The 16,496-nt window shown below is 42.8% G+C and overlaps 2 protein-coding genes across 5 annotated transcripts in view; one reads left to right on the forward strand and one right to left on the reverse strand.

The window, feature by feature from the left end:
- Positions 1 to 313: 313 nt before the first annotated feature.
- Positions 314 to 8,094, forward strand: atxn10 (ataxin 10). Its single transcript, XM_037121267.1, has 11 exons — positions 314 to 475; positions 952 to 1,143; positions 1,271 to 1,356; positions 1,455 to 1,551; positions 1,828 to 1,992; positions 2,075 to 2,155; positions 2,902 to 3,058; positions 3,222 to 3,339; positions 3,619 to 3,794; positions 6,220 to 6,283; positions 7,732 to 8,094. Exons 1-11 carry the CDS (start codon positions 345 to 347, stop codon positions 7,914 to 7,916), a joined length of 1,452 nt encoding a protein of 483 aa, XP_036977162.1. The 5' UTR covers positions 314 to 344; the 3' UTR covers positions 7,917 to 8,094.
- A 139-nt stretch (positions 8,095 to 8,233) lies between these two features.
- wnt7ba (wingless-type MMTV integration site family, member 7Ba) overlaps positions 8,234 to 16,496 on the reverse strand; it is a 28,781-nt gene continuing 20,518 nt past the window's right edge. For all 4 annotated transcript variants that reach the window (XM_037121271.1, XM_037121269.1, XM_037121270.1 and 1 more), the window contains 2 exons: positions 13,818 to 14,092; positions 8,234 to 12,614 (listed from right to left, as the gene is read on the reverse strand). In XM_037121271.1, coding sequence (XP_036977166.1) covers positions 12,135 to 12,614; positions 13,818 to 14,092 — 755 coding nt within the window. In that variant the 3' untranslated portion in view covers positions 8,234 to 12,134. The remainder of the gene's footprint in view (positions 12,615 to 13,817; positions 14,093 to 16,496) is intronic.

A 16,496-nucleotide genomic window follows, 5' to 3' on the forward strand; every position in this document is an offset into this window, starting at 1 on the left:
ATCTACAAAGTGAATTCAAATAGATAAATCAAATAAATGTGAGGGAGTAAAAAGCACCATATTTGCCATGGAGCTAAAGTGGATTCAAAGTATGAAGTATATGATCAAATAAAGTACAGGCAGCTCTGAAGCAATGTACTTAGTTACTTTCCTCTTCTGCTATCCACAGCCCAAGTCGAGAATTACTAACATCTCCAGAGCTTTCTCCTCAGTGAGCCTCAGTGACTTGACATTTGTGTGAAAACAGCAGCACATGCTCTGACTCCGCCTTGATCCCGGACTGAACCAATAGCGTGTATGAACTTTGTCCGGAAGTCCCGCCCACAGGCGTGAATCGGGAAAACATGGCAGCTATCATCAACAGCAACATGGACATCCCAGCGTCTTTCGCTGGCATTTTGAATGAAAAACACCGCTCAGAACACTTGCAGGTCCTAAAAACATTCACCACTGCGTTACGGGACAAGGACTACAGGTGTGGACAAAGTAATTTACTGCATGTTGAACGGAAACTGAGGGTGTTAGCTTACGAGCTAACGCTACGTCCCGTCGATTATAGCGTCCAGCTTAACATTAGGGGTCCGTTATTACGAGCGTCATTCAGTCCAGGTCTGTCTTAATAACCATTAAGGTGGGTGTTCATTTAACCACCTCACTGCAGTATAGCAAACTATGATATATTTACTTTCCTGACCTTACTACAACAGTTATTTAGCTTAAAAGCTGTCTGTAGCTCTGTGTGTTCAGATAGTTATCAGGGCAGGGTGGAGTAACGACAGTAATGATGGGTCAGTACAGGCAGTTATTACAATGCACAGCAGCAGTTTCATAGTAAAGTTGCACCTGTTTTTGTCAAATTGAAATGTCTGCTGTGACATTCAACTTCAAATCCACATCTCTCCCCTTGTTGCACTGAAATAACCACATTGCCTTCCCTTTGTGTTGTCCCAGAGATGCCGTGGAGGAGGAGGCCTTCTCCAGCCTTTTAAAGGTCTTGTCCCGACTGTATGATGAGCTGCAGGCCGTCAGCAGTGAGGATGAGGAGCTGCAGTCTGCCGCCCTGCAGCTGCAGCTGTGCGCTGAGTGCTTCAGGGCTCAGAGGAACGCCTGTGTCCAGAGCACTCGCAACCAGAGTGTACTCAGGTAGTTCAAGATTCATACATTGTTAATGAGATATTGGAGAGGATGAATACAATAATGGGCCTGTTTAGGATGAGTGGATGGGAGAGCATTGGAAAGATCCAAATAATGTAATTCCCCTTTTCTCCAGGGAGGTTGGTTTCATTGATGTATCTCTTAAACTGCTGAGCCTCCTTCGGATCCCAAATTTGGAGAACAGAGATGACATACTTGAACGTAAGTCTGAAATTAGGTGTCCTTCATAAGATAATAACATTTTGCAGGTTTTCCTGATTCTCATCTTTGTTTTTTTTCAATCATCCTCCATGGCCCAGCTCTTCGTTGTGGGATCCAGTTTCTCGGTAACCTGGCCGTTGGAAACCAAATGTGTAAAGATGACATTTGGCAGCAGAGTTTCCCAAATATCCTCCTGTAAGTTTTGTGTGCTACAGTTGAAGTTTATGTTAAGCATCACTTTTGAATAAACACTATGATACTAATGCTATAGTTATTGACTGATTGATTTACATTATATTACATTATATACGTATTAAGCGTCTCATCCACAGCTCTCTGTCTCTTCCACACTGTTTTTCACACAAGCACACATTCTGCAGCAGTATTTGTATTTGTGGAAGCTTTATTGCAGACATTTTGTAGCCAAGCCATTTGTTCACACATTGAATCAACTGGAACCTGTGTTAACAGACAGCTGCTAAGTGTTGACGATGAGAAGGCGGTGAACTACGCCTCTATGGTGCTCCACACATGTCTGGATGAAGCCAAGGTGGAGGAACTGTCCGAGCCACAGAACATCCCGGTGGCTCTCAGGGTGATGGAGCTCTGCAGGACCCAGCCGGACCTGGACTGGACGTAAGAGTTTGTGTCTGTGATGGTGTGTGTAAAGCCATTGTTAATTTATAAAGACTTATATTTCGTATTTGCTCAATTACAGGGTTATCATTGCCACCCAACATTTCCTCAAGTCTTCAGCTCTTGTGGAAAGCATGTACTCTGGGATGTCTCACCATGAAAGGTACTTTCCTCTAAATGTCGTGACAGAGAGAAAATGTCACTTGGTTACATTATACAGAAACTGATCCCGTAATAAACACGGCCCCATCAAATCCCCAATAAAAGACTTGCAGAATAGCAAGTCATTGTACCAAGAAAAGCTCATACTGCCTGTGATGGAGTAGTAGTACACATAGAAAAATGGAAACACTTCATATCAGGGTATATTAACCATTGTCTATTTGCTTATATGTGTGCATATTAATAGCCTATTCGCTTTTTTACTAGTCATTTTAAAGCACTTAACAGTGTTTTATTCTGCATGACCACATCCTATCACTACGAGGCCATTAACGTTAAGACTTTAACACTTTGACATTAAGAGCTTTCCCTCAAATTACCTACTAATTCAAGCCCTGAAGTAAGGAAATTGTTATAAATTAGTTATGATCTTACAATGCTTTGCAAGGTATGGGCCTGCTAATATGGTGATACCACAAGAATAGTGATTCTCCCTCAATAACACTTAATAAATAGTGCCTGTTGTTTGCATCAAAGCTCAAAACTACTAGTGACAATGGTGTACTAATAACTTTTGTGGCTTAATAAGGCATGGCAAGTTTTTTAAAGGGCACCATTTAGACACAAGGCAATTCCAAGGGTTGTAGACACACATCAAAAAAATACTATTTTCTGCATAAAGACAATAAGAGTGAAGCTGCTAACTAATGTGTGTCATAAAGATGTGTGTGCATGTTTTTACTCCAGAGTTACCCTGTTAGAGCTGCTCTTTGCCCAGCTGAGAGAGGAGGACTCAGATGAGTGTGGCGTCCCACCCAGCGTGGCTCGTTTCCTGGCTAGTACCTTCCAGAAAGGTTGTGGAGCCGTGCTGACGCTCGCCACTGGCTCTGTCTCCAGTGAGGAGGTATGGGATGTTAACCAGGTTCAATCGAGTAAACTGTGTGCTATTGGGAGAGCTTTGTTTGACTTTAAGTTTTCCAGTTTCTAACTGATACGTCCCCTCCCTAACAAGAACTCACACAACATCCTCCATGTGACCAACACCTGTTTGTTGCAATCCCCTCTAGGTCCTGCAGGAGGCACTGACAGTGATAAGTTTACTGGACGTGCTGTGTGAGATGACCTCAGACTGCAGCCAGTTCATGTTCCTGCAGGACCATCCTGACCTTCTAATGACCACTGTTGGTAAATTAAAACTCACACTCACACAACCTCTCTGACCCAACTTGAGTTTGTTGGTCAGATTGGGCGTCTTTGGGTGATTTCGTGCACAGTAGACACTCATTGAAATGGTGAAAGATCCAGATCCAAATAAAAACTTGATGCTTAAACAACATATCTAAAGTAAAATTATCTACTGATAATTTGTAATCCATGATTAGAGTAATTACATCTAATGGCTTGAATTTCATCTCCATACTCTGTGTGCCTTTCCTCTTTTCACCCTTAACGCGTTCTCTGTAGAGCTCCTGGAGCAGGTGCATGCCATCGGGAAGGCCAGCAAGAATGTTTTCAGTTCTGCACAAAACTTCTCCTCCTTCGGTGGAGATGGAGACCAGTCTCCTGTCATCAGCTTCAAGGCCCACCTCATTAGGCTGATAGGAAACCTGTGTCACAACAACACCAACAACCAGAACAAGGTTTGGATTTAATTCATTGATGGATGAAACAACAGAAAAATATTTTTCTATTTTCTGCAGCAAAATAATCATGCAAATAAATGTAGACATTAATTAATTGATAAAACACAACATAAATTGATATTGCTGTTTTTATTTGCTTCTGAATTCTCCTACGTATCTACTTCCCCATAGATAGGGAAAAAAACACATGTACCCAAAACAACAACATACTTAAGTGTTAATTATTGTTATTCATTTGAATTCTTTTTCTTGAATTCACTTGGATCCCTCCTCTAATGGGATCTGGGGCCCCTCAAGATATAGTGAGCACCCTTGATCAGTCTAACACAATGGGGGGTCACAGGTCAAGAGGAGGTCTGAGGGGCCCTGTGTGTCTTGCTTTGACAGACCTGTCTCTGCTCTAAATTAGCATGTTTAAAGTGCCGGCTTTAGTAATGAGCTGTTGTATCAAACCACATGACCTCCAGGGAATGAGCACCGCAAATGAGTCTAACGTCTAATGAAGCACGAGGCTGTGTGTTCCAGCCACTGCAAGCTTACGAGCTCTTTCAACACAACAGTTTGGTTTAGCACTGAAACGTGAGACACTTCCTCCCTCGCTTTAGTGATTTTTATCAGTTCCCCTCCATCGCCATCTGTCAGCATCTCACTTTTAACATAAAGCACAGATAGAAAAATGATGTGGACTGGGAGGAGTGGGCCTCTGTCTGTGGCACATTATAGACTCAGTCCTACTTAATAGAAACAGATTTGTGGAATGCTTGTGGGATGGCCACCCTCAGTTGGCCTCTCTATAATATTTATGGATGCTGATCTGTGGTCTGTCAGTGGTCAGAAATCACCCCATATCTGTTTTCACTAAGAACTCTTCCAGTAAACCAATTGTCATTCTGTTCACCTTCGGGAGAGATTGTAATTTCAGATGTGCATGCAAAGCGCTGAACTGCATGTACGGAGCTGCAGTCAGTGTCCAGATATTCATCGCTTTATCGGTTTGGACATAATGTAAGCAACTTCAGACAATTATTTTGAAAGTGGAAAATGCAGACCTGGGTGCTTGCGCTAGTCAGCGACTTTGTTTCTTTGACAGTGTAAATGACATTTCCATTTTCTGAAACTCAGCACTTCGTCTCGTCTTGGAGCTCCTAGAAGTCTGTTTGGAGGGTAACCACAAGGGCAACAGCACGCAAAGACAACAATTAAGCCTATAGAATTAGACACATGATACAGAGCAGATCACCCCATTGGGACGGTCTTAAACTAACCCCCAACCACACTCGTGCTTTTGCAGCAATGTGAAGTACACTTAGGTCAAAAAGATTTCTTGCCTTTGAATGAATATGTACTTTGTTTTCTCTGTAAAAAGTGATTACCGACTGCACAGCTTGACAGTTCCTACAATTCACTCTCCAAGCGTTGTTGGGTCATTGATATGAGAATTGTGTGGTGAAAAATATTAGTGCTTTTTGGTACTACTCTCACAAATTGCTTTGAAAATGCAGGTTACCTTTTGTCCCAAGAATGATTTAACAAGAAAATACAGAATGTCCTGGTACATCACATAATCACAAAGCACATACAGATACTCCGATTAAACACTGGAAATTAGCTTCTCTTGAGCTATGAAATTTGCCAAATTGTTGTTTCAGAACTGGTATGAATGGTCCATTATGTAAAAATTAGTGGCCTCTAATGGTGAGATCTCAGACTGAACACCCCTTGCCTTACTCTTCCCTGTGATGGCTGCTAAAAGCGCAAAAAACCCTCGCTACAGTCAGTGTTGGTTTTCTCCTTTTCAGGCTACTGTCTTCCTCATCGATATAATAGGCTTATTCTTCTTAAGCAACAACATTCTTGGTTTGAGGTGACTATACAGGAATGAAAACATAATGATGGAAATTATATCCCTATACCCCATTTTTGCCCATAAATCTCCATAAATCCTATTCACTTGACCTTTTACAGATGACAGCTGGTCGTCAGTAATTGTCTACATTCCAAATAGCAATTTGAGATGCGAGAATGGATTTTGAGTTGAGAGATGAATAACTAATCTGCATTTGAATTCAGATTTATTAAAAAAAAAAAAAAAAAAAAAACTAAGCTCAATCAGATAATAGCTGATGTGTTCCTCGATTGCATTTTGGTTAATGCCCTCTGCTTCCCGCTTAAACACAGTGGGTCAATGCACGCGAACAACAAACGGAAACCAAAATGCTTCCAACACCAAAATCTTGCCCCTTGACTACAGATTCTGCTATTCTGTACAGATTGTTTAAAGAGACTGCGAAAGTATTGTTTCAGAACTGGTATTAAATTGTCAAAACAACTAGAAAATGTCCAGTGATACCAGACATGAAAAGTAGAAACAGACTTCTCTGTCTGTCCATTCTTTAACATCCTACTGAACTTGTCTCCTCAGGTGAGAGAACTGGAAGGCATCCCCCTCATCTTGGACAACTGCAACATAGACAGCAACAACCCTTGTATCCTTTGTTAGCACAAGTCAGTGATCTGGAAACACAAACACATCTGTGTTTATGTACATATATTGCAAGTTTATCTAAATCATTGTTCGCTTTTCTGCCCAGAAGCCGGTATAACCGCTGTGTATCTTTTACTGGCACTTTAAGAATTGAACTTGGCATGTTTGCACAGGGAGGCTGGTGTGTTTGTAACTAGAAATAAGTGTTGCATCAAGCCTTGATTGCTGCAGTGTGTGTAGGCTGGCCAGCATAATGTGCTGAAGTTTTCGCATAGCATTCAGCACCTCTCAATACATCTCTGCTCACAGCTGGTTCATTACATAAGTTGGAGCTGCTTGTAAATGCTAACTTCTTATTTTGTGCAGTCTCTTTATCAGAGAGCCAAGTCAGTTCTGTGGTGATTATTTAGACCACAGTGGTGCTTTTGTATTAGATTGCATTTTGATAGGTGTTTCTAATATTTTTTCAGCCCCCTATTTATCTACACGAGGGGGCAGAATGTTTTCAAACCTCTCAATATGATGCAATCCAATACAAAAACATCTCTGCAGCTTCTAAAATACTTGAATCAACATCTTTCTGCCAAACTGGCTTAGCTGAGCATAGATGTGATCTATCAAAAGGCTTGCCTTTTGGTTTGTCAGAGACAATGATAACTATATACTGTAAGGTCACTGGGAATACTTTGATCTCTGTCTTACTGCTGGTCAGTGAGCTTCCACCCCTGAGCTGTTCTCATGTCAAGCCCACGCTGGGTATCCTGCTACCAGTCGGTATTAGCAGGCTCAAGTGAGGGCATCGTGCCAGGTTGTCCTTGAACCAGGTCAGTAGTCTGAGCGGAGCCTTTACCTTGTGCCTTTCTCCCATACACAATGTTCACTCCGTCCACCTTTTTTATGTAGGTGTCAGCATTTGTTTCTGTAAAGAAAAAGATTGTTATAGAAAAAAAAGGCCTTTGGATTCACACAGGAAACTTGAGAGGGGTGAGTTGGGAATGTTTTCTATCACACACATAACCTGTCTGTGAAACTCATTTGTTTACTGGCCTGTGTGTGTACTCACTGACCTAAGGCAAATACCAGACACTCATGAATTTGTTAGAAATGTTTAACTGACTGTGACCCCCTCTATCTTTTATCTGTCTACGTATATCACTTTTTTTTCTCCACATTTTTTCATGAAATTGATTTTGTAAATGTACTATTGCGCTGCAACTGTGTGTCCAGCATTAGGTAGAATTTGTTGACGTTTTATGAAAGTGGTACAATGTTGTATTGTTGAAGCATGACAAATACTTGACAGCCAACAATATTTGAGGATTATGCTTCATTTTTAAGACTGAAGTTATGTTTATATTTCCAATTGATATTTTCATCATTGGGGAAACCATTAAAAAAAACAGTCTAAATACCATACAGTCATTGCTTTCCTTAACCGGACACCTGCAGTTATCAGCCAGTGGGCTATCTTCGCCATCAGGAACCTCCTGGAACGCAACACACAGAACCAGGAGCTGGTTGCTTCCCTGGAACGCCGTGGCAGTGCAGACTACTCAGCGCTCAGGGAGTTGGGTTTCCTGGTGGAGGAGCGAGATGGAAGCCTGCTGCTCAAAACTGTGAGGAAAGACTCGTAAAGCCTCAGGAGCAAACAAGAGAGAGGAGGTCCTCCAGCCCTGCACGCAGGTTCTCATGTGAAGTATTTATTTAGAAAAGGATAAGGCACATGTGTATATACACGTGTGAACATGCTCTCTTGTTGTTCTCCAAGCCACATTAATGTTACCTAATACTTAAGCTTCATCTGCTGGTGAATTACTTGTCCACTAACAATTCCTAACTTTTGTGCCTGTCCAGTGTAATTGACAGCCACACTGCCGATATATCAAGCAAAAAAGCGCTTTTGAATGAGATTTTTCTGTCAGAGAAGTATGTATAATTACTTTTCTACCTCAGTGATGATTGCACTCATGCCCAAATAGGGCTTAAGTTATTCTTGATAAACAAAAGGTCCATGGGGTCCCCTGGTAAAGAAGCAGGCGGTCTTGTTTTGTCTTGACCCGGGTGTGGGAAATGAAGAGTGTTGGAACGGCGAGCGCCTGCTGGTACCTTTTGGCAAGGCCGATTCTTTGTGTTTTAATCCAAAGACAAAGAGCACCACAGTGTCTGGGCTTTTCACTTTCACAGACACTGATGTTACCAGCAGGGGTTGGGGTTTAATCTCAGGCCCATAGTGACTTCTGCCGCAGTAACTGCGAAACAGAGAATGACCAAAATATGATGTAATCAACCCCCTCACCGCCTTACCTAGTCTATGGGCGGTGTCTTTGCCAGAGGGACAGAGACACTTTTATTCTCATTCAAACGCTTCAAATAACTGCTTATTTAAACAGGTATTAGTAATATAAGGGCAGCTAAGTGCAGAATGCAATACTAAAAACTAATAACTGAAGCTATGCATGTTTGTAATTTAAAAACAATGCTCAGTCTGAGTAAGCCTGTCACAATAACTACTTTTCTATATATTGTCCCAGAAATAATTGTGATAAACAATATTATTGCTATGTTAAATGCTTTTAATGCCACTGATATAATGTTGAGCAATATAGAGCAATGAACCTTTAATTCTTAATCTTAACATCAAAATATGAAATATCCAAAATAACTTACCAATAAATAAAATCAAGCCACGCAACCAAAGCTATTAGTAAAACTAGTAAGACTCTCTGCTAACAAAAATCCACTATTTATGTTAAACATTTGCCTCAGATGAATAGTCATTCATTCCTTAACAGGAAATATACTGCAAATATGTATATCTATAAGTCAGTAAGATATTTAAGATAATATTTACAATAAATTGATGAATTAATTATGGTGACAGGACTACGTATGAGCTGCATCTCTGCTTGCTTTTGCAAAGCTTCCTGTATTAAGGTCATAACAGTAGTGCGCTTTATATTCAACATAGTTCAGTGAATGTCATCTTATTCTTCTCCATCATATTCTAAATCCTCTATTTCTTCCCTATTGCAAAGTATTAGGACTAAATAAGGCATGAGAGCTTACGGCATGCATCATACATCATTAACCACCTTTAAACTCATAACATGTTTTACACCTTAAATTGCCTCTCTTCGCTCTGCACAAGCTATCTATGAGTTTTACCAGACTCCACAGTCCTTCTTAGAGATTTAGTGAATACTGTACTTTATACTTAGCTGTAGCTGTGTGTTTGCGTGTGTGCGCTTCTTTTGAAAAGAGATAGTAATCCTGGATTAGCAGACGACGGATGAGAGCATACTAAAAGTGTACATCCGAAGTGTGAGTGAGTGAGTGAATCAGACCAGAAGCATTAGTTGGCAGAATGACATCCCTCCCTGCTCCTCCCGTTGCTGGATAAGCTGAACGGTCCTGACACCTCAACAATGCAGTGCTTTGCTGGCCGGGCCCACGCCCTGCTCCACCCTGTTTGCTCTGCCACTGATTTTTAATGACAAAATGTATTGAAACAATCGGCTGGACTCTCCGCTCAATCCGCCGGCATAGTGAAGGGAGCTTATGCGGTTCCGGTCCCCAGGATTTCAGACGGCTAACAAAACAGCCGTTACTTGCGCTCGACTGACTGGCTGCAATGCTTTTCAGCCCCACAGGAAAGAGGCTGTGCGAGTCAGCCGGGCTGAATGAGGTAGCATAGCCGCGGCCGTGCGCTCACCTCCTAACACATTAGCGCCACATCAGTCGAGGCCAGAAGTTTTTGCGTTTCCCATATCAGCGTTTTCTACCACAGGCCTCTACTAAATTGTATTGGTGCCTTCTGGATTTCTACTGGCCTTCTGCAAAAAAAAAAAAAAAACTTTGTCAGGGTGTAAAATATATACTGATGTTTGGATGAAATAATGTTTATATAATGCTAATAAAGTATGTGTGTGTGGAAAAAAAAGCTGTTTGTAATGTTTTTGATAAAGCCAGTAAAGGCCACACGTGACATAAAGCTCAAGAAGCGTTAAAAAAAGGATGCTCAAATTTTATTGGTAAAAAAGAAAAAATACAACCGTCCATGTTTGTGAGTGAAGCAGACTTTGATTTTGCCACAGAACAAATAAAGAAACTTCAGTTAGCTGTATCTGAAGTCACAGCTTCAACGCTTCAAGGATGCAGTCAGCTGTTCCCGTTTACTGAAAAGGCAATGAAGACAACTGGAAACATAGAAATCTGGTCGATCGGAAAAGCTTCCTATTAATTATCCATGCATTTGCTCAAATACACAGTGGTTTCTACAAAATTTCCTCAACTTTCCAACACTTAATGAATCACTCGGCAATGAGCTACGTCGAATTGTGAGGGAAACACATGGAGAGAGACAATCTGGGCTACTTTGGCAAAACACGTGGAGTATTTACAGTTCAGGAACTTTGATCCAAAGACATAAATTCCAAATAATTTATAGCTCTCAAAGCTGAAAACAATGACATTAGAAAACACTTGTAAATAGTGACTTTCCTTCCCATCTATAAATGACATAAAGTGCCACGTTCCTCATATAAAAATATACTCTTCAAATTGTTTTGTAAGTTATATAAAGCCTAAATAAACATTTCTGAATACATTAAGGGTGCTGTCCAAAAATAGCTTTTTGAGGCCTTTGATCCTCTCATACCCCCTTCTGTGTGGTTAGGGCACATGCCATCCACCCAGGCAGGCCTTAACCGCGCTGGAAGGCCTTGTGTAAGCAGAGGCCACCATGTGGAATTCCACGTCTCTGCTGTTCATGGGAATGTTGGATGTATCTGAACCTGATTGCACCTCTATGGAGTTCCAATGAGGCTTACATGCTTTTCTCAGAAGTCGAGAGCCCTCCGTAAACAAAACAGTGAACATGGTCGGGATGGAAAGTGCCGTTTCGAACTGACAGGTTGGGCGCTTAAAATAGTTTGGGGGTATTTTCTGCCTGTTTGACTCTTGGCGTAACAAAGGCTCTGAGCTCGGTGGATGGTGGGGGGGGCCATGTCCATGAGAGAGATGTCAGCACAGCACTCGACAGCACAACCCTCAAATTACTGATATCCCATGAAAAAGAGAAAAATGTGAATATGTGAGTGCAAGGAAAAATAACTATAGCCAAAATATGGCACCGACAAATGATAATGGATACAAAATGAAATAGCAGAGGATTTTTGCTGTTTAGTGGCTGTAAATGTGACTCCAGCTTGAAATGTATCAGTAGCAACTGAAGATGATAAAAGAGGAAAAATGTTAAAACTGTCCTATAAGACTTAAGGTTTGAAATACATAAATAATTTTGTTTAATTTCAGTGTTCGAACAGAATACAGTGTGAGTGTACAGTTAAAAGTATTTCACTGCCGTCATCCAACCCTGTCCTCCTGCATTGCAGTCTGAAGCGTTCTTGCTATCATAGCTTTTCCAGTTGCCGTGTAACAAAAGTCTTCTCAAGATCCAACAATAGTCTTTGCTGTTTTTGTTCCTCTTGCGTGAGACATCTGTAAGCGACATCTTTACAAGATGTTGTCTTCCAAACATTGCCTTGCTGGAGGCAAGAAAAACAGAAAATCACATCCCTTCAATGCAACATGCTGCGTTTTGTCACAGTTTTGTACCAGCGTGGTAGAATTATTATTTTTTTTAATCACTTGTGTCTCTTTTATTCCGATCCTCTCCCAATCCTCGAGTCTGTTTTTTCTTTCTTAAATGAATTCCAAAATAGGATGTAAAAATGTGCAAATTGTTCAATAAATACTTCCAAGTCCTTCACTTCAAATTCCACTTTATCATAACCCCTCTTGTCTTCAGTCACTGTCCATCTTCCCCAGCCACTCTCCCGCTTCATCCATCCCTACTTGCAGGTGTAAACCTCTGATTTCTCGCTGCAGGTGTTGCACTTGACAAAACAGCACCAGTGGAACTTGCAGTTGCACTGCCAGATGCGCGTGTAGTGGTGCGTGTTGTAGCCCCGGCCACAGCACATCACATTACAACTGTCTGTGTGGGTGGAGGTGCCGTTGCACAGCCGGCCCCGTGTTCCCGTACTTCCTGTGACTGTGTCCTCTTCGCAGTAGTTGGGCGAACGCTCCAAGTAGACCAAGTCTGTGTCTGTGGGCTTCTGGTAGCCACGCGCTTCTTTGAGCCTCAGGAAGGAGGGTTGGCGGAGCCGCGAGGCCCGGACCGGCTCGACTTGAACTGCGTCGATGTAGCGCTCCTTCAGCAGGTAGCCAATCTCTCTGAACTTGGGGAGGGTGATCCAGCAGGTCTTGGTGGTGCAGGAGCCGGATACGCCGTGACACTTACACTCCAGCTTCATCCTCTCCTCTAGGATCTGGTTACAGAGAGTAGAAATTAGGTCCGTGTGAATTAAAAGAGATAGTTAAGAGCTGGAAATATAGTCTGCATGATTCATTTACAGACGGGTGATGAATGAGGGAAAAGAACAACTTAAAAACAGCTTCAGTGCTCCCTGGAATCGATTCAACAAGTCTTGGAACTCTATTGGAGGGACGGACCTCCTTTGGTGTTTTCATGATGGCGGTGACTACCAAAGCCATGGCATCAAACCATTCAGTGACCCCCCTTCCCCTATGGATCATCGTGAAAGAGACCGCTCTCCTCACGATAGAAATGATTCATCATCAGATAAAGGTAATCACTCAGAGGACGGAACCAAACTATCCCTCCAAAATGCCCCCCCCACCCCCCCACATGGCCCTATCTTCCCAACAGGAGCTTTACGTTGATCCCTTAGTTTGTCGACTATACGTGTCCACAGCTTGAGTCTCCAACTGTCAATAGCGATCGCATAGCCTTCAGGCCTCTTCTGGTAAGCCCGCCGTCCGGCATGCCAACTTTATGTCAAAAACCTGGGGAAAATAACTCATACCCCGAGAGTAGTATGTAATTAACTTTACCTTTCTTCAGACCACATAATGGCGCTACAGCCCAAGAAAACTGACCAGAGCTGTTGCGCAACCATACACGTATAGAATTACACTGTGGTTTGAGCCAGATTTCTATTATAATGCCATACAAATATTCTCAGATGACAACACTGACAGGTGACTATTTGCCCCTTTGACCCAGCTCCATGTCTGCTTTTACTGTAGTTACTTTTCCATCAATAAGAGCGTATGATCGTTAAGCAACTAAGCTTGTAATGCAAACTTCTTGGAACTTGTTTGTCCCGGTCTAATCAGTGACTCCCCCGTCATCCTGACTCTTAACTCTAACCCTGCACTCTGGGGGGAGTTTGCTCTCGTCTTTGGTTGGTTCAGTGTGTGTGCGCTGGTGCAGAAGCATGAGAGAGGAAGAGAGAGAGACTTGCAATAATATCCTCTATGCTCACGTAATGTGAGTCATTCATGAATGGACTGCGGGGCTACGGCACAATTCCATTTAGCATCAGCCAAGTTTTGCATTTCAGTCACATTGCTGCACTTGTACTTGAACTTAAGAATCATGGACGATCCATCCCAATTTTCCTTATATAATGTTATATATACATATATATATATATGGAGTGTGGTACCTTTCGCCCTGCCTCGTTGTTGTGCAGGTTCATCAGCCGGCGGGCATTTTTCTTGATCTCCCGGGCGTCGACAAAGCGCCGCGAGAACTCCACCCCGTACTTCACGTCGGCCGAGCAGCCCCCCCACTTCCAGCCCTCCTCCTGGTAGTCGTGGTAGCCCTGCTTCTCGCGGTCACAGCCGCACTGGCTGAGGTTGCCTTGGCTACAGGCTGTGGTCACTGCGTGGGCAACTCCCGCTGCGGTGATCGCATAAGTGAAAGCTGCCTCCCTGCTGCCTGAAGAGAGAAAGAGCGGAATGTCAATCAATTTGAGCTCGAGTGGAAAGTAGAAAGGAGCAAAAATTGACATAATGGGCCACGAGCACGCTCGATATTTCAAGTAGACAGTATAAAATCAGTTTTAAAGAACTTGGGCTTGAGAGTTTGTAAGCCTGCGTTGCAATCTGACAGTTTGGAATTTGAAAGAGTTTACAGTGAATGACACTCTTGAGTTTCTTTATGGGAGCATGTAGGATCCAGTACTTGTGGTGCTTGATCTCTGCCCTGTTTGTTCATTATGTGCACAAGACACAGAACTTTTACTGCACCAAATTAATTCCAATTTTGTGTACAGGTGATACACCAGTCCTCCCTACTAAGTTCTGTGGAAAACAGATGCGTCTGAATACCACAATCACTTTATTTGAACATAAATGATGATCTTTTTCCCAAATCTAACCAAGTGGTTTTTGTTGCCCAAACCTAACCAAACTGTGACCGCCTCACCATGCGGACCACATGTTTATTTTCGTTAGCGTGAAGACGAAGGTCACCAGACTATGGCTGTGTTCCCCACAGAAGTCAGTGGGAAGGATTGGTCTACCACCTGCATGTAAAATTGGACGTGAGAGAGACTTCGTCGACTTCTGCGGCATCAAGTTTTAGCATTCTTTTTTTTTTTTTTTTTAAGGCCCTGAACAGCCACCATACTTGCCAATCTCAAGACTTCAAAATGGGGTTTTGATGCTCCAACCCCAGATATATGAGATTCATGGTCTGTGTTTCCTGCAATCTGGTGACATTTAAAGAATGAGATAAAGAAAATAACGATTGACCGTTGATTCAAGAATTTTTTTGCCCCTGCCTTTTCGAGAGTCTTTGCAGTCACTGCCCTGTTTGTCAGCCTCTTGATGGCGATTGATGCGGTGCGACCCCAGTGGTGGACAGGAAAATAAACATGCCGGATTTTAAAGCCCCTGTCCTCTAAAACTTCATGTAAGAAACGGGACATCTGGATAAGTTAAAATGTTATGTTAAAATAATTTTCTCCTCTCTGTTTCTCTTTCCGTCTCTCACTCGCTGAGGAGGACGAGACGCAACTGCACAGTCGACCACAGGCTGCACGGTGCCAGAAACAGGTTATGACGACTAACAGGCGAACAAAACAAAAAAATAAAAAGGGGGGAAATCGAGGGAAGTATAGGAGAGTTGTGACATGGGGAGGAAACCTAGATAGGGCAACAAAAAATTAGGACGGTGGGCAAGTTTGACACCCACAAAGGCCTTTTTATACCGATTAGACAAATTTCTACAAAAAACCACCTGTGAGGGTGGATTGGATGCATCCACGTGTTGATTTAGACCTTAGTTGTGTTTTAATGCCTGTCTTTCTCTGACCTCGCTCCCTTTCCAGTAACTGTGAATCCCCTAAAATGACTGAAGTGCGCTGTTGCTGGACTACTCTACTACTGGAAGGTCGTAGAGCAAATGAATGTTGAAAGGATGTTTGAGTAATCTTACCCTGTGTTTACTAAATTCAAGCATCAGCACTTCAGGACATTGTAGCGTTCTCTTCAGCTGTGATGCGTTTTCAAATACTGTCCAAGGTCGGATCGAAGGGCCAAGCGTCAGAAGCTGACTGAGGAGCATCAGCATAAGAGGAACTATCGAGCCCATGCGTGTGATCTCATAAGAGCTCACAGATTGTTTCATGTCACTGACCTGCACCAGCAGCCGGTCGCTGCTGCAACAGCAATGGGTGTAGTGTAGAAAACACAAGTGACATCTACTGGCTGAGTAGAGGAGCTTCTTCAGGGCTGCTACGTCTTGATGTTTTCATCAATGGAATTTCTCACGCGGCTTAAGTGTCATTCTGTGTCTGTCTTAGGAAGTCCGCATTTAAATGATACCGCTGTGTTGCATGTTGAAATCATCTGTGGCCAGGCTCAAGTGAGATGTGCCCATTCCCAAGCTTTTGTATGTCACCATTTGAACTTCAGGATAAACACATTTCATATTTATGGTGTGGAGTTGGGGGTGGGGGTGGGGGGGGGGGGATGAATTTGTTGGCGCTACAATTGGTAATCGGATATCCTCCCTCTCCAATCAGGATAACGCTGCCAGAGTATTAATGCATGGCGTCTCGGGTGGAGGCGGCTCTAGTGGCTCCTTTCCAGCCTGACAAACTCGCTCGCAGAAAACCATCGGGCCCTGCGGTTCCCCCCGTCCATAACTCATAACAAACTCTGAAGTCTTCTCTCATCAGGCTAAATCTGCGACCCATTCAGATATATTGTATGGTGAGCATTTCTCAAGGCATCAGGCGCATGCAATAGCCAAACAGCCGTCCCCTCGCGCTGTGATTTGTTTTGATTGTACAGTGCTGCATGCAGGGCCCCATTGTTGCCATCCAGCTGCTGGA

Source organism: Acanthopagrus latus, chromosome 14, assembly GCF_904848185.1.
Source record: "Acanthopagrus latus isolate v.2019 chromosome 14, fAcaLat1.1, whole genome shotgun sequence".
NCBI classification, from domain to species: Eukaryota; Metazoa; Chordata; class Actinopteri; order Spariformes; family Sparidae; genus Acanthopagrus; species Acanthopagrus latus.